The 18944-nt window shown below is 39.4% G+C and overlaps 1 protein-coding gene across 3 annotated transcripts in view; it reads right to left on the bottom strand.

The window, feature by feature from the left end:
- chaf1a (chromatin assembly factor 1, subunit A (p150)) overlaps window positions 1–18944 on the bottom strand; it is a 45447-nt gene that overhangs the window by 13861 nt on the left and 12642 nt on the right. For all 3 annotated transcript variants that reach the window (XM_078555690.1, XM_078555691.1, XM_078555692.1), the window contains exons 4-8: window positions 10015–10062; window positions 7892–8127; window positions 6705–6765; window positions 6105–6185; window positions 2098–2327 (exon numbers count right to left, since the gene is read on the bottom strand). In XM_078555690.1, coding sequence (XP_078411816.1) covers window positions 2098–2327; window positions 6105–6185; window positions 6705–6765; window positions 7892–8127; window positions 10015–10062 — 656 coding nt within the window. The remainder of the gene's footprint in view (window positions 1–2097; window positions 2328–6104; window positions 6186–6704; window positions 6766–7891; window positions 8128–10014; window positions 10063–18944) is intronic.

Raw genomic sequence — 18944 nt, 5'->3', positions numbered from 1 at the left:
ATAAAGGTAGATAAATCCCCCGGGCCTGACATGATATTCCCTCGGACCTTGAGGGAGACTAGTGTAGAAATTGCAGGGGCCCTGGCAGAAATATTTAAAATGTCCTTAGCCACGGGTGAGGTGCCGGAGGATTAGGGGGTAGCTCATGTTGTTCCGTTGTTTAAAAAAGTCTCCAAAAGTAAACCAGGTAATTATAGGCCAGTGAACCTGACGTCAGAAGTAGGTAAATTATTGGAAGGTGTTCTGAGAGATCGGATATATAATTATTTGGACAGCCAAGGGCTGATTAAGGATAGTCAGCATGGCTTTGCGCGTGGTAGGTCGTGTTTAATGAACCTTGTAGAGTTTTTCAAGGAGGTTACCAAGAAAGTAGATGAAGGAAAGGCTGTGGATGTTGTCTTCATGGACTTTAGTAAGGCCTTTGACAAGGTCCCACATGGGAGGTTAGTTCAGAAGTTTCAGACACTTGGTATCATGGAGAGGTTGTAAACTGGATTCGAAATTGGCTGTGTGGGAGAAGACAGAGTGGTGTAGTGGATGTTTGCTTCTCAGACTGGAGGTCTGTGACTAGTGGTGTGCCTCAGGGATCTGTGCTGGGACCATTGTTGTTTGTTGTCTATATCAATGATTTGGATGATAATGTGGTGAATTGGATCAGCAAGTTTGCTGATGACACTAAGATTGGAGGCGTTGTGGACAGCGAGGAAGGCTTTCAAAGCTTGCAGAGGGATCTGGACCAACTGGAAAAATGGGCCAGAAAATGGCAGATGGAATTTAATGCGGAAAAGTACGTGGTGTTGCATTTTGGAAGGTCAAACCAAGGTAGGACATACACAATAAATGGTAGGGCACTGAGGAGTGTGGAGGAACAAAGGGATCTGGGAGTTCAGATACATAATTCCCTGAGTGGCGTCACAGGTAGACAGGGTTGTAAAGAAAGCTTTTGGCATACTGGCCTTCATAAATCAAAGTATTGAGTATAGGAGTTGGGATGTTATGGTGAGGTTGTATAAGACATTGGTGAGGCCAACTTTGGAGTATTGTGTGCAGTTCTGGTCGCCTAACTACAGGAAGGATATCAGTAAGATTGAGAATGTGCAGAGAAGATTTACTAGGATGCTGCCGGGTCTTAAGGAGTTGAGTTACAGGGAAAGATTAAACAGGTTAGGACTTTATTCCTTGGAGCGTAGAAGAATGAGGGGAGATTTGATAGTTTACAAAATTATGAGGGGTATAGACAGAGTAAATGCGAGTAGGCTCTTTCCACTTAGATTAGGAGAGATAAACACGAGAGGACATGGCTTTAGGGTGAAAGGGGAAAGGTTTAGGGGGAACATTAGGGGGAACTTCTTCACTCAGAGAGATGTGAGAGTGTGGAACGAGCTACCATCTGACGTGGTAAATGCGGGCTCACTCTTAAGTTTTAAGAATAAATTGGATAGATACATGGATGGGAGAGGTCTGGAGGGTTATAGATTAGGTGCAGGTCAATGGGACTAGCGGAATAATATTTCGGCACAGACTAGAAGGGCCAAATGGCCTGTTTTCAGTGCTGTAGTGTTCTATGATTCTAGTGGGGCAATTCAAAACAAGAGGACATAATCTTAAAATTTAGAACAAAATCAGAAAGCACTTTCCCCATGCCGTATTTCAAATCTGGAACTCATTTCCCAAAGGATACTTGACCAATTAAAACTTAAGATGAAAATCAATAATTTTTGGCTATTATTTTGCAAGGGTGTTAAGCAATAGGGAGCAAAGGTGGGTTAACTGAGTTGAGGTAAAGCTCAGCCATGATCTTTCTGAATGGCAGGGTGTGGTCAAGGGGTTAAATGTTCTACTCCTGTTTCCATATGGCATTTTAATAAAAATTATACTTTGAATGGGGCAAGGTTGGGGATTAGAATGAGGGTTTTCAGTGTTCAGGTTCAGAAGGCATTAAAAATAGGTGGCTGAGGCCATTAAAGAAGGTGGGTTAAGGCAGTCAGGCACGGGAAGAGAAAACTATTACAATTTTAATCTACTTGTCTCCATCGTCCTCACCAATTTGTAAGAAAGTCAATAAAAATTCTGAAAAACATGGAGCTTCATCTTTACCTGCATGAACTATCTTCTGTGATGCTTATTCTGGGACTTGTAGGACCCGATGTTCTTGGCTTCTGGTTGTGCAACTCTTTAATGTAATTAGAGTTAAAACTCTGACTTTCCAGCAGCTCATCTAACTGCTCAAGAACATCTTGATCTAAGCATATCCGGCTTGTTGGAGCAAGGACCATGTGCTCTTTGATTTCAAAAGGAGCAAACTTCCCACAGGATCCAGCTAGAGTCTGAAGAACAGATGAACTTTGGGTAAGAGATGTAGCATGCACCGCACATAAACATTGGTAATTTTTCAACTGTATGCTATTTTAGTTGGCACATTCGATGATTTGCTCACCAAATACAGCAAAAATATCAAAATTACAGTTAAAGTCTAAATCAATGGATAGGGAGAGAAATGAAAGGCCCAAACAAAAAGGAAACAATTAAATGGCTTAGATCAAAAATGGCAAAATAAGCACAGACAAGGAATTCTGGGCTACATAGACAGGGCAAAGATTAGGTGAGAAATGTAAAAGTCAGGCAAGGAGGAAATATGAAAAAATATCCCAAAGATTAAGCTCTGTAGGTGGGATGAAGTCCATTTGTAGACTACACTGGGTGAAATTTGAGGAGCAGCTTCCAACCAATATCCAATGTCAAAAGTGAGTAGGCCCAGAAGCTGTAGGAGGAGCTGCTGCAATACTGGTGGAGATTGTCCAGTTGATGGAGAGCAAAAGAAAAGGCATAGTTTGTAAACAAAGATCCTGGAGGTTAACCTGTGCTTTCAAAGTTACGGACTGATCAATGGATCAGAGATCAAAACAGTATGGACAATGGGGTTAAAACTCAGGATTGAGACCAGCAAAGACCTGGAGGCAGAGGAAATGGATAGCCCAAAGAACAACTGCAGGGCAAGAAACACAATAAGCTGCGTGGCAGCGGTAGCCTTAGCAGCTTCTCCAACCCAGTCCAACAAAGAGTTGTGTGAAGTGGCTGCACTTTCCTCTGCTACACAAGAAGCAACATGGAAATCACTCAGCAGCATCCAGTGCAGGATAAAAGATTACAGTGGCAGACTGGTACCTGTACAGTGGAGCAGCAGAAAATGATCCTGCACTAGCCAGTCAGTCATTTAGGTAATGGAATAGCAAGCCAGCATAAAATACAACCTCTGTAGTAATGTCTAGCAAAGTGGAGGTTATGAATTCCAACAGCCTCTGGGAGCCGTTTAAGTTAAAAAAGCAACCAGATGAAAGCACAAAATAAATTCAGTCTCACTCTGAATTATGCATATAGCTCCATTTTAAAAATGGATTTTATAATACTTCAGTACAGGCTCAGACATTTTGTCCAACTGATATATGCCAATGTTTTAAGCTTCAAAAGGAGCCTTTTTCTTAATTCATTCATGGGATGTGGGCATCGCTGACATTTGCTGTCGGCATTTATTGCCCATCCTAGTTGCCCTTGCCCTTAAGGTGGTGGTGAGTTGCCTCCTTGAACCACTGCAGTCCTTCCAATGCTTCCTCTAAACTGCAATGGTGCATTGCAATCCAGGATATGCTGCACAAAGCAACAAATTGGCTGTGCACAAAGGAAAACAAGAGGGAACATTGTCTCCCACTCTTCTTCCTCTAACCACATCAACGTATCCTTCTATTTCATTCACCCTCACGTGTTTACCTAGCTTAAGATAATAGCATGGGCGTATTAAAGTTAAGTTCTTGAATTCCACATTCTAACTACAATGTGAAAATAAGTTTCTCTTGAGTTGCCTATTGGATTTATTAGTGACCGTCTTTTGTTTATGACTCCTATTTCTGGTCTCACCTGCATGAGGAAATCTCTCCACAGCTTATCAAATCCTTTCATAATCTTAAAGACTACCATCATGCCTTGTACATTAAAATAAGCAGTTACAGTGGATAAAAACATCAGGAAAAGTGGTACTCAGTTGCAGGAAAATCCCTGGCTCATCGCTGGGCTGGTTAAATTTAGGCAGATGGTGAAGGTGCTCTAAAAAGGCCTCAACAATACAGGTCATTGAAATCTTAAACCTCAATTAATAAAAGTAAGTGCTTTTACAACCAGGCACATTTCAATTTTCTGTTGACTGATATTTTGTGATTAAGCTTGAATGCCAAGCATGGATTGCAGGTAATTAATACGGCTAGGGATCGCTTGCAGGCTGGAGACAACCCTTTGCATTTGATAAAAGCAAATATACTGCGGATGCTAGAAACCTGAAATAAAAACAGAAAATGCTGGAAAAACTCAGCAGGTCTGACCGCATCTGGGGAGAGAGAAACGTTAACGAAGCGTCAACATTTCGAGTCCGTATGACTCTTCTCTCTCCCCAGATGCTGTCAGACCTGCTGAGTTATTCCAGCACTTTCTGTTTTTATTGACCCGATGCATATTCATGGAGTTTTAACCATTTTGTAAAAAATGGTTACAGTAAGCACATTTGACTCTTCCATCTAGGAAAACTTCCAATTTAATCAGTAATTAATTCTAGTGTTTGCACCTCTACCACTTTATTGGAAAACCCATTTCATACGTTGCTCATTTTGTGTGAATAACCTCTTAGTATCTGTTATAGTTAGCTTTTACTAGTTTGAACTGGCATTTACTTTTCTTACAACTCAAGTAACATTTCATATTTACGTTTTCTAGTCAACCAACATATACATTTCTGAGGCACCACACTTCAAGGCTGAAAAGTCCAAGTTTATTATTCAAAGAAGCCTTTATAAAAGAGGCCAACCTTTTTTTTTGGTACTGCCGCTAGCATTTAAATACTTCCCTTGTTGACCAGAATCAATACTTAAATATAGTCTGTATTGTTTCAGCACCTTAGGGTTTAAGGCTGCAGGGGTGGATGGGTGCAGGGAAGACAACAGATGGTGCTTATGTTCTGTTAACTATAATCTTGCTCAGGCTTGTCAAATTTTATTCTGGCATCCTCCACTTCCAAAATTAGAGTGCAGAGGCAAGGCAAGCTTCCCCACAGGAGGATAACAACCTTGTGCATCTTCCCACAACTCGATAAAGAGCAATGTAACCAGAAGAATGGAAGCACTCTTAAAGCCCTCTTTTGGCAGTCTTCCATCCAGTGAGATGATGTTTTGGCACTGTGGTGGTCAACTGTGTTAAACATCACCAGATGTGGTTCAGGAGCCTCACTTGGCATGGCAGTCTCTGCTGCATTTTCTGCAAAGACAAGGGGCTGAGAAAATGCTGGATTCACTGGCCTTAAATTTTCTCTAGGCCCTCTTCTCAGCCAGCTGAGCTTTCCATTTCTGCTTGCCTCTTCCTATGCCCCTCTAGTCAGTCTCCAGAGGTCATGGCTGTCAGCAACTGTCTCCCACTTGTCAGCAATGTCCGCCATCATTTCCCACAATGCTCAGTAGGGAGGTGCCTCAACAGATGTTGCAATTGCCACAGTTGCCCTTGGTCTTATACAGGGTCACAATTTTTGCATCAGGCATATCCTGAGGCCCTCCTGCAGAGGCAGATAAGTTTGTGCAGATGCTGGAGGAGTGCTAGTTTCCTGTGCTTGATGAGTTCAGGCAGTACAGCATCAGCACCTGGAGTTTCATCCATGGCAAGAGGGCCAATAGATTTACTAAGCTCCTCCACAGAGTTCAATATCCAGCTCAAAGCTCACTCGTTACAACACATTTCATCCAAAGCAGTTCCCAATTCCTATCATAATGACAGAGTCAAATAGGGTGCAGTTGAGATACCATAGCATAGGGAAAACTTGGGGGTGTATAGATAGCATTATGTATCAAGTACCTGCTTATTCAGTCAGGATAGGAAAATAAGGACAAAATAAAATCAAGCCGGTGGTCAGTATTTTACTCATGATTATATCATGTTTTAACAAAGTAATGGCCACAACAGCAAGAAAGATATTAAAGAGATATTGGTGAAAATACCTTACAGGATTTAATTTAGTTTGCACTGGTGAGGCTTTAAGATGCAAGCATTTTCAAGTTCGCAAAAAGAATCCTTACCTTAGGGGCTTGTGGAGCCTTTGGTTTTTGGAAGAATCTGGTTATTTCTGAAATCTCTTTCACTTTTTCTGCCTTCAAACGCTGTAATCACATTTAACATGGTATACCTCAATAACAGACAATATAGCTAACCTCCATGAGGTAACATTAGAGCACACAGTAAAAACTGCCACATGAAGATAAATTTTACATAATTTGTAAATGGGGCATAAATTTCAATGATCAAGTATTTCTCGTGCACATCTGAGTGGTTAATTATTGCAGCATATGTAGAAGCAAACAGCAAGGGATTATCTGTGCTCACCAAGATTATCCTGCGATAGTTTTGACAGAAGAGAATGAGGCCCAATGGCACTAGCTGAGCCAGATATGACAAATAGCTAAACCAGTTGTGTGCCAGACATGCTCAAACATGTGCTCCTTGGACTTGAGCAAACAAAGATGGGGGTTTTACTGGGGGAACTGCTAATGATGAGAAAATATAAAGCTTTGATGAGAGTTAAGACAAAGATGTAGATGAGGGAGTTATCGGAACTAAAATCAACAGCTGTATCAGGGAAGACTAAAGGATTACAAAACAGAAAGATAATTTGTCTTTACTTTTTCTTCTTCTTTCAACCGTTTCTCTTCTTCCTTCTTTTTCTTCTCTTCCAATTTGGCCCTTTTACAAAAACGAGAGAAATTATATGTTTAGTGCACCTTTTCATCCAGGTAAATAATGCTCAGTTAATACTAAAAACATAGAAATGCATGCTGTACAAAATAAATTGTGATTAGTAAAAGTAAAATATTGCAGATGCTGGAAATCTAAAAACAGGAAATGCTGGAAATACTCAGCCAGTCTGGCAGCATCTGGAGAGAGAAACAGAGTTAACGTTGAGTCGAATATAACTCTTCTTCAGAATTGGTATTATGAATAGTGGTTAGTATTAGCCCAGCCTAGCTGATAACACTCACTTTGGAAGTCTGAAGATCGCAGGTTCAAGTCCCATTATGAACAAGCACATAATCGAAGCTGACACTTCAGTGCAGCAACTGAGGAAGTAGGTGCCATTTTTTTTTTTTAAAAAAGACAATTTTAAATCAAATCACCATAGGAGGACATAAAACAATCCAATAGCACTATTTAGAGAAGCTTAGAGCTCTCCTTTCTCCCTCGCCACCATTCCTCCACAAATCAACACCACTAAAAACAGATTATGTAGCCATTCAATAGCTGTTTGTAGGACTTTACTATATGCAACCTAGTGTTTGCCAACGTATGAAGGCAATAGTTTTTCAAAATATTGGCTAGGCACCATTTTAGGTTCTCCTAAAGGCATAAGGTATTCCATAAACACAGCTTGCTCCCCTTGATATGCAGACATGCTGTGTACTCACATGAACACTGCAATAAACTCATGTGTATGAAATCAGCACACTAGTCAACCCAACTAAGAATTTACACAAGACCAGTCTGCTAATTAGGCCACACTAAATTGCACTAAGTACCTGCCTGTAGAATCACACCAGAGTATTTTTCAGATCTAAAATTTGGGGCACTGTTGTAAACAGGGATACTTTAAGAGCTCAGAAACAAAAACATAAAACACAATTGTATTTCACTAAAGTGAATGGTCTAAGTGGGAGACAATTACGATACTACATCTTAATCCTCAACAAAACTAAATTTTACAAGTCCAAATTATAGCATTACCTTGTATATGAAGCAAGCCAAAACTGAAATAAGAGCATTCTACAATTATCCAAACTCTCCCAAGCAAGCAGATATAGTGGGAGCTACTCACTCCAACGCATCTTGTTTCTCCTTCCGTTTTTCCTCCTTTAATCTCAGCCTCTCTGCTTTCTCCTTTTCTTCTTTCTCTTTTTTCTCCTTCCTCTCCTTGTCTTTTTGTTCTTTTTCCTCATCCTTTTTTCTCTTAGCCTCTTCCTTTGCACGTTCTTTGGCAAGTCTGGCCTCTTCTCTTGCACGTTCCCGCTCTTCCTTTTCTAATTTTAGCTTTTGTCTTTTCTCTTCACGCTCCTATGACACAACAAAACCATAAAGCATTGATAAATACATTTAAAGCTAGTAACAGAATGTTGCAAGTACTTACTATAGGTCAAGTCTTTGCAATCCTATATCCAAATAAAGGGAAAGCCAAAGACATCGTACCTTTAAGAGTTTAATCTAACATGGACCACATGGTTTGATCTCTGCACATAGGAGTATATCCTGGAAATATACTCGTTTTGAAAGAAGATAATAGCAGAGATCCAAGTCATGCAAAGAAGGAACACAACGTTTATGCTCCACGTGAGCTCTCTCCAAATCTATCATTGTAACCCTTTATTCCTTTCTCTCTTAGAAGCTTGTCTAACTTCCCCTTAAATGTATCTAGACTATTCGCCTCACCCACTCTGATGTAATGAATTCCACATTCCCACTACTTTGAGTAAAGAAGTTTCCTATAAATTTCCTATTTGATTTCTTGGTGACTATTTAATATTGATGGCCCCACAAATAGAAACATTTTCCTTGTATCCACTCCACCAAAACATTTCATAATCTTAAACACCTCTGTTAGGTCATTCCTCTTTCAGCAAGAGAAAAGAGACCCAGCCTATTCACCCTTTGATATATACACGAAGCATTTTTGGTGTCATTCAATATTCATCTCTATTTGAGAGACCAGTGACCACCAACAGTCAGCAAAAAACACCGCTATTTATTCAACCTCCAGCTGAACTTTGCTGAAGTGGTAAAAATTGAGGGTGTGGGGAGGTGGGGGTAGTGGGAAAAGAGAGAGAAGATAAAGCCTAGCATTAAAATTCCAGGACAACGAGAAGCATTGTGCCTAAAATGGTATCAATTAGTACAAGAAGCTTGATCAAGATTACAGGTAAAATTTAAAAAGTCCACCGCAGATTTGCTCAAGCTGCAGTCATAGGATAAGCAGAATCTACCTCGATATTGCCTGGTCGGTCACATCAAGAACATCCAACAACCAGACAAGGAGAGCTTACAAGTTGCTTCACCAAATAATCAGTTGGCTATATTAGAAGATGGCCTGGACACCTATTAACAACTTATCAATTGTGCAAACATCATCCTTTCACGAGGAAGCAAATGTGCTTCAGTCTTGAGGGCTACCCAACCCTAGCATTACAATGCTGCCAAAGTAAACCTTATTTTGTTGTCACAGGCAAAAATCAAACTACTTTTTTTTTTAAAAAAGTCATAAACTGGAGGGCAAATTGGTCAGAGAGATTCCAAGTAGGCATTTTGATTTGAACAAAAACTATTCATGTTTCACTTTTCCTTTAAATGCAATTATTGAATACTCCAACCAAATAACATACAGTATTTGGTGTCCTTAAGACACTTAATGTCACACCTCAAAAGTTTATATTAGTTATGTTTGCAGCAACTGAATAATTTCCTTCCAATTCTTTAAAACTTTCAAAGTAGATGCCACTGAGATACCTACAGCCAAAGAAAAACTCAGGTTAAGAGCCTCATTAGTAGTATGCAAATCTGGCCCTTGATCTATGGCAGCAGGTCTTCTATATGGAGTCAGTGTTCAAATGTGCAAAATTAGATACTATGGAGTCAACGGGATTATTACTGGTTCTAGATTCTGGAAACAATGAAGGAGGGAGAGGAACAGACGTTGAAGTCCAGCATTAAAATTTGGGAACAACTTGAAGCATGGTGGTACAAACACATTTGTTAGTTTAAGATGCCTGATAGTGTGAAATTGCAGACAATCTATGAGGAGAAAAGGAAAACATAGCAGGAAGCCACTTGAAAAGGATGTGATCTGGGTCAGAATTGGGGGAAGTTAATGATTCTGCAGCTCTGGTCTGATTTGGGCTCACAAATGATTAGTTAATTTCCTGACAGTGTTTAGGAAATATATTGGAATACCTGTTGCTGCTTGAGTCTCTTGCCTTGCAACTTCGGTGTCCATGCAATCTGCAAATACAATGGCTCTTCTTAAGTACAGCATAGAAATAAAACTTCCATACCCAATATTACACAGAAAAAGCTAATTGCACAAATCCAACTATCATGTTTGAAAGCCCCTCACTGCATGTACTCCACCCTTTAAAAAAATAATGCAGCACAGCAGCAGCATTTGAAATAAAGTCTTGCATTTACATAGCACCTTTCACCACCACCAGACATCTTAAAGTGCTTTACAGCCAATGAAGTACCTTTGAAGTGTAGTCATGTATCTATAACTGTAGAAAACATGGCAGCCAATTTGCATACTAAGCTCCTGCAAACAACAATATGATAATGACCAGATATTCTGTTTTTAAGTGATATTGATTGAGGGATGAATATGGAGCGGGACTTGAACCCACACCCTGATTTAGAGGTGAGAGCGCTACCAACTGAACCACATCCGGCACCTTAAATGCTCCAGTTTATGGGAATATTACAAAATATTATAAAATTGCACCATCCAACACAAGGTGGACAGTTTTTTTTTCCTCTTTGCTTTTTCAATTTAACAAATCCCGGACCTAACTTTAAAATCCTGAACGCTTTAAACATGTGCAGAATAATGTGTCCCACGAATGAGTTACAAACCTTATATAGTTAAAGCAGGGTTTTCGAAGTGAATCTCATCAATATGAGGCTACATTCAAAGTCAGATCCAAGAGGATGGTATACACTAACCTCGTCTGCCATAGTTTAAGATTGCACATAAACTTGGATGAAATGCAAGATAATTGAAAGCTTCAATATCCATTTTATACCAATTGACAGCATATAAAAATCTAAAAAGACCAAGATGATGGCAAAACAGGTCACAAAGTTCTTTCAATTTAGAAACTTACAGGAATGTGAAAAAGAAAATCACTGACGACCATCAGTCGCTTTATTAAAAAAAAAAGTAGCCATAAAGATGTCAGAACTAATTACTAAACTTCATGTCATCCAGGAAAAGAAAAGTGCTGAGTTTTCATTAAACTTATGCTGAATAGAAGCAGTGGTTGATTGCTATTCTAACCATTGCCCAATTTCCAAAGGAGTACCAGCATAGATTTACACTAAAATTTCTCCAAGCACACAGCTTTAAACATAGAAACTTACTTGCAGATGCACTGGGTTTTTTTTTTAAAAAACTGAAAGCACACAGTTAAGAGTTTGTTTCTCTTGCAGGAACTCTAGCTTTGGTTACATTACTTCTGATTCCTAACTGACATTTTACTGGGAAATTCAATGTAGCACAGAACCTAAAGCAGCAGCATCAAAACAAGTCAATATACAACTGCAGCTGGCTTCATTAAATAGATTCAAAATCTAGTCAATTTTGCAATAATCAGCTAAATATCAAATTTCATTGAAGAAACAAAACATTCTGAAAATGCATAGGTGAGAGCACCTGAAAGCATAATGGGTTGTTCTCGAATTGAGAATCTTTCACAACTTTGATAGTTATGACCAAGGGTCTCAAACGTAGCATTAACTCTTTCAGCTCAACTTGCAACCTTCAACATTTTGCTTTGTTATTGGTTTGCTAAGATGGCTCAACTGATACAGCATGGTATTAAATTTGGCAGTATACTTCCATTAAAAATAAATGAAGTTATTTGACACAGCACCCTTCAAAATTTCTACACTTGCATTTGGCACTAGAAAACCATATTTTTTGCTTTCATACGACCCAGAAGAAGTAAATAAAAAATCAGGTTTGCCAAAGTCAAATCATTCACAAGACACTCAAATAGGGACTCACAATTGGAATACCTTTGGTGATTGAAAAGGTCTGGGTTTCTGGAAATTGATGAATATGATTCCAACACTCGAGTAGTTTCAAAACTTGATCGCTAGCTTATTATATTATTTCGACCTAGATTATGCATGCCCAAGAGATGTCAGAAGCTTTTGATAGAGGAGATGCAATGCCCTTTAAAAATTTCAGCCATACTCAAGCACTAGTAAAGAATTAAAAAAACCAAGAAGCAAACTTTTGCATTCCCCACAACATTAACCTTGATATGGATTGGTACCCAGTTAAACTAGATTGAACTAATATCTTATGTTGGCCCAGGGTCAGAGTACTGGAATCGAAGTTACATTAAATCTTATTTACTAGCATGGGAGAGCCTTGGATGTCAATCAATTTAGGCTGGATTAAAATCCCAATTAAAAAAAAAACAGAACTCATACTACCCTACATCACCCAATTCCTTACAACTCTGTGCAGAATACATAAAAGATGACATAAACAGGCGCTGCCGTTACAAAACACTAAGATACCAAGAATCATGATTAGGGACATAGGATTTAGTCATATAATGCCCCTTTCCCAGAACTGTCCAGGATAAGACTATGTAAAATTACGTTTGAAGGAAACACTTGCATACGATTTCAATAGAGTGAGTTTGCATACTTCTGGGATCTAGATTCAACTTCGGCTAAATCCTATTACCAACAATTGTGGGAAGTGCACAAAACTAGGTATGACCTGATAAATCAGAACAGGTGGCATGAAAAAGAATTTTTTCCCTGGCGAGAAGAGTGTGTGTGAATGGATGAAATCTTTAAAAGTGCATCAGGCCAATACTACACCCAAAATACAAGGGTTAGCTGTTGACACTTTCAGAAAAACACCAGAGATATCCTTTATCCCAACAAATAAAACGCAATGCAAATAAAATTTAAATATCACTGACAGAAAGCAGTGCAAATATCAGATTTTAAAATAATTTAAGAGCGTTGTACCACTGTAAATAAAATATCCAATACAGCTTGTGCAGGTTTTAAAAAACAAACTCATACAGGGAGCAAGTCTATCCAAGTGTCCTAATGACACCACAATACCTTTTCAAAGGCTGATAAAACTTTTCCTTTTCTAGTATAATCAATGCCAACAAGATACACAAATGCAGTTAAATGCTGCAATGGAAAATGCCTCAAAGCTTGGTCCGCACCACAGCTTTGGAGTCTGAAACAGAAGATTCATGAGAGAAAAAGGCATGATGCTTAGGTGTGTGCATAAGGCCCATTGGCCCCTGCCAAGCCCCAAACTTTTCCAGGTCCCCAGCTAGATGAAATTAAAGTTTAACTTTTCTACCCACACCCACAATTCAATGGTTCCATTGTTATTGTAAACAGTTGCATGTTAATTATTAACTGGAGGTTGAAAACCAATGGAACAACTTTTAAGTTCCAGTTACTAAAATGGATGCTTTAGAATTCAATCCTTCCCTTGAAATCAAAATATAGGATACCAGCCTCAAGTGTCACTCCATCTATCAACTTCAGTAAATAGCAGTAGTCCAGCTTACATGGGTGGCATCACACCCAGGCCTGATCCTGTCCTCATCCAACATGCAAATTTTTAGCAAAAACAACTATCCCTTCTCTAACCTGGAGGGCCAAGGTCAACTTTACAATTCTAACTGATCTCTCTTTGAGAATGGAATGATCAGTTAATGCAGGACAAATTCTGAGTGCATCTTCTGTGTACTGTTAGGGTGAGGACAATCTGTGCCATAATACAAATTGAGAAATCGCAGGTTCACTTGCCATGATATTACGTCTATTAAAATTAATAAGTGAAAAAGTTAAGTTGAGTGAGCCCATGATTTTCTGACATGCTACACGTACGAGAGCAAGCACTGTGCAAGGAGCACAATTGCATAAAAACTGTCTTCAGACACACTTAACTTTCAGATGGGACTAATTTATTGGGGAGAGAAAAAAACCGTTAGCTCCCCAGTGATAAGGGAAGACAGCATATTGGGCAAAAGGCAGAGGTTTGTTTATCACCCTCAGCTATGCTACTATGAAGAGCATGTACAGATAAGAACAAAGATGGTAATACTACAGGCCAGCCATGTATATCTCACAATTGGCTCAAGTAATATTAACAAACCAAGGAACAGTCTAGCCACAGTCGGCACATGGCCTGGGAATAAGAAATTCATGCAGCAAGATCCACAAATCCAAGGTTTATTCGTGAGAAGTACTACTATAGATAAATGGATAACACAGGCTTTGAGAAAAGGGCGGCACTGTTCATGATCTTAGCACCACCTACTGCACCCTCTAGGCAGAATTTCACTAATAATTTGTAAACCTGGAGAAGAGCAGGACCCAGGTTATAACAATTTAGCTGCAGGAAACTGAATAGGCCCCAGTTAAACAGCAGCACTAAAGTCAAAAGGTGAGAACTGCTGCAATGTTTAACAAAGTACATTAGGGATATGGTATTTAGCAAACCAAATGTTTTCAGGAGTAGTTATTTTAATAAGTGTTGCAACATTTTGGAATGAACAATACAGTGTGACAGAAAAATTTATTGAAAACAAAACAAGTTGAATTTAGCAGATGGCTGTGATGTACTCTTAAGGAATATTAGTGCGACTTTTCTCCCTAGTCCAGGTTCAGCTCATTTGAGTTCAATAAAATCTTATATGGATTGAAAAAGCGGCAAGTAAAACGTCATGGCTATGTTCTTACTTAAAAGTAGATCCATTTTCAATTAATACTCCTTTTGTCAATATTACAGTTTCTAGCGTTTCTTGTCCACCTTTTCTTAGTTATGTTTCCATTTTAGTTATTGCCTCTGAGATCAGTGTCCCTTCATTTTTCATTGCCGAGCCTTTTTCAAGTCTTAAATTTCAGCATCATTTCTTTTGCACATTCACAATAGATTCACATTGCAGATACAGCCCGTTAGACTAGCTAAAGATTTGGAAATAGGTTATTTTCTAACCAAATGGTTCCTTCTCAGTGAGACAAAGAGTCAGAAGTTAATTATGTGGAAAGTGTCCAGAATTCTCATTTTTAGTGTGTAGATATTGAAGATTTTAAGAATGGAATTTCAGATAGAAAGTTTGTTCAGCTAGAAACAGAGCCACTAACATTGCTCATTTTTACAGTAGTCAAAAATAAATGGTGAAAGCCAGAAATAAAATACTAGTAATGCACAGCAAGTTAATTAGCATGTGGGCAAAGATAAAGTCTGTTATGCCAGTTCTGCCATCGGGGAGCACTAAATTAACTATACGACTCTGAGCAACACTGCTATCAGTCTTTTCACAGCTCCTACGGTTTGGTTTATTTGTGAAGCTGGACTGGGATGAGAATAAAACAAAAAAATAGTATGGCTAGGGAAGTCAGCAGCCACATGCACCCTCATTGCAAAATCTGGCAACAATTTTGTTAACCAACAGATCATCTGCTTTTGTCACAGGTGACTAGATCCACTTATGTAGCTGTGGTGCAGAGTGGACAGGTGGGCTACTAGGAGGGCTTAAAGACCAACTCACGCAAATATGGTTCACAAATGTGCACACAGTACCCCTCTCTTTCTCCTTCTTGCCCCTTCCCATGGAAGGAGAGAATTCCAGGCAACTGCATCTCTTTCCAGTAACAATGCTGCCTCAAATCTGTCAATGGTAATAGAAACAAAAAAAAAACTCAAAAACAAATAGTAAAGAAAATGGATAAGCAGGGAAAAAAGTAGCAAGAGACAAGCAAAATGGAAGGGAAAAGTTTATTGCCACAAAATGTTACTTTTCATAACTTGTATTCCTTTCCTGTTTGACATTTCAAGATGATAATTCATGATTATCTAAAACTCTAATAAATTATAGTCCAAGTCTTGGATTTTACTCTTTAGTATTTCCAGAAATGAACTCATAGGGGAGGAAAAGCTGGGCATCATTGAACATTACCTGCAGCTGGCCATCTGCAGATGCAACAACGGCCACTAACTTAAGAGAAGCAACAAATTGACAAGTGCTGACTGATACTTTCTTACACTGCACTTAAAACTAGTCAGTTACAAAGACAGTTAGGGTTGGTTTAGAAAAAAAAACTGTAGGGAAGTCGTTAGGCTGCTTTAACAAAGAAAGGGAGGGACTGGAGAACACTAATAATCCTATATTTTAAAGTAGGAAGTACTATATGAAGTTCTTTTTAAAAAAACATTTGATGACTGCAGACTGGCTTTCTTATACATGACGGATAAGTACCTAATAGTGAAGGCACCCCCAGGTAGCAGTGATCACATGATTGAATTTTACATTCAGTTTGAGGGATGTAAATGCATTGGAAGCAGTTCAGAGAAGGTTTAGTAGCTTAAATACCTGGAATGGGTGGGCTGCCTCATGAGGAAAGGCTGGACAGGCTAGGTTCGTATCCGCCGGAGTTTAGAAGAGCAAGAAGTAGCTTGACTGAAACAAATAAGATCCTGAGGGGACTTGACAGGGTGGCTGTGGAAAAGGTGTTTTGTCTTGTGGGAGAATCTAGAACTAGGGTCACCAATTCGAGACAGATGAGGAAAAAACTTTTTCTCTCAGAGGGTTGAGAGTTTGGAATTCTCTTCCTCAAAAGGTGGTTGAGGCAGAGTCTGAATATCTTTAAAGGCAGAGATAGATACATTCTTAATAAGCAAGGGGATGAAAGATTATCCGGGGTAGGCAAGAATGTGAAGCTGAGGTTAAAATTCGATTAACCATGATCCTATTGAACGGCAGAGCAGGCTCGAATGGTTTATGGGTGTCTAATTAATGCAAATTCTCACTACCTAACAAAAACTATGTTTCTACATTACCAATTACTCATCCCAATGCCGACTCTTTTTAGTTGGTGTTTCCAAGTAAGGATTAGGATGCAAGCACAAAATTAATATCTCAATTTTCTGATATAAGAGTCATGTGGAATAGTACATTTTAGAAAAAAGGTGAAATGAAGCACATTTCTTTATAAAATAAGTGCAGAAAAGGCAAACGGAATGCAGCTGAGGAAACAGTGCAGACTTGGAGAGTGGCAAGTGGGGGAGTTTAAAGTGTTAATTTTGTTCTTAAATTTTGCTCTTAAAATCTAATCTAGTCTGTAAATAGCAGTAACTGGAAAGTACTATGCAAGCAAGCTAAATTCCTTCTTTCTTACAGTTTAAACAGGGTAAACTCACTTTCAGCTCTGGGAGCTAAGTAGCTAATTAGCTAACTGGTTGAATCTGGTTACTGAAGCCCCAGTCCAGTTTAGTACACATTCAGAGAGGGGAGAAGGCATTAGTTTCCTTTTTCTATCTTTCTCAGCCTGGTGGAATTGGTTCTTGCTCTTCTACGGTGGAAGGAGTTAGCTGTTTGGCGAGTATCTGTTAGGTAGGTAAGTTCTATTCTACCCCTAAAGTTTAAAATAGTGCACAATTTGATGGTAAAGTTAATAAAATATATTAAAAAGCAATATAAAAGTGAATAATATAATTAAGTAATTATTTAAAACAGATTAAGGATGGCAGGACGGGTGATGTGTCAAGGCTACCGCATGTGGGGGCTCCTGGATAACATTGGGATCCAGGGCAAACATGTCTGTAGTGAGTCTTTGCCACTTGAGTAACTTCAACTCAGTCATTAAGCTGGAGGCTGAGCTGCATACTCTGCGACGCATTAGGGAGGGGGAAAGTTATCTGGATGCTTTATACCAGGAGGCAGTCACAACACTTAGGATTGGGTCTTCTGATTTGGTCAGTGGTCAGGGACAGGAGGGTATGACTGTGGCTGAGGCAGGTAAGGGGACAGAGAGGGCAGGAGTGCAGGAATGCGAGCCTCTGCAATTGTTCAATAGATTTGCGGTTCTCTCAGCTTGTTTGGATGAGAGCGGGGACTGCAGAGTGGATGAGCAAACTGACCATGGCACTGTGGTACAGGAAGCCAACCTAGTGGGGGGAGCATAAAGGAATGTAGTGGTAGTAGGAGACAGTACAGTCAGAGGGATTGACACTGTTATCTGCAGCAAAGAGCAAGAGTCCAAGCCACTGTGTTGCCTGCCCAGTACCAAGGTTTGGGGCATCTGCTCAGGGCTGGAGAGGAACTTGCAGTGAGAGGGGTAAGGATCCAGTTGTCGTGGTTCATGTACGTACCAGTGACATAGGTAGAACCAGAAAAGCGGTTCTGTGTAGAGACTATGAGAAGCTAGACACCACTGAAAAGCAGAACCTCAAAAATTATAATCTCTGGATTATAACCTGAGCCACATGCAAATTGGCATAGGATACATAAAATTAGAGAGATGAATATATGGTGTGGGAGAAACAGATTCTGGTTTGTGGGGCACAGGCACTAGTACTGGGGAAAGTGGGGGCTGTACCTTTGGGACAGTCTACACCTGAACTGGGCTGGGACCAGTGTTCTGGCAAACCACATAACTAGGCAAGGAGAGAGAGTATTAAGCTAAATTTGGGGGCAAGGGATCAAATGTGGAATGATGTGGTACAAAGAGTGGAACCAATGTAAGAGAGGAAAATAGCAATTTGGGAAATGAGGGTCAGAGAATGGGAAGCACAGACAGAATAAAAGTCTAAGAATGCACAAAGAATCAAGACTAGATGTCACAAAGATAACGAAGACTAAAGGCTCTGTATCTGAATGTGGGTAGCATTCATAACAAAGTAAACAAATTTATAGCACACAAAGTAAAAAAATATGATTTGATAGCCATTACAGTGACCAAGCTGAAGGATAACAAGGATTGGGTCCTGAATATTGAGGATTAAAAGACATTCAAGAAGAATAGGAAGCTAGGTAAAGGTGGAGGGGTAGCACTGTTGATCAAGAGTGGCATTTGTGCAATAGGTAGAGATTACCTTGGTTCAGGAGATCAGGATGTAGAATCATTTTTGGTGGAGATGAGGAATAGTCAGGGAAAATGTCACTAGTGGGAGTGGTCTATAGCAGTGACAGACATTTAAGGGTGTATTTCAGAATAAGTATATTCCTCCTATAAAGAAAAAATCTAACGAGAGGATCCACCATCAATGGTTAACTAAAGTCAAGGAAAGCATCAAACTCAAGGAAAAAGTATATAACTGCTCAAAGATGAGT

The sequence above is a fragment of the Cetorhinus maximus genome, chromosome 13, assembly GCF_964194155.1.
Source record: "Cetorhinus maximus chromosome 13, sCetMax3.hap1.1, whole genome shotgun sequence".
Lineage (NCBI taxonomy): Eukaryota > Metazoa > Chordata > Chondrichthyes > Lamniformes > Cetorhinidae > Cetorhinus > Cetorhinus maximus.
Note: the sequence above shows the minus strand (reverse complement) of the source record. Positions and strands in the feature narration are given on the sequence as shown.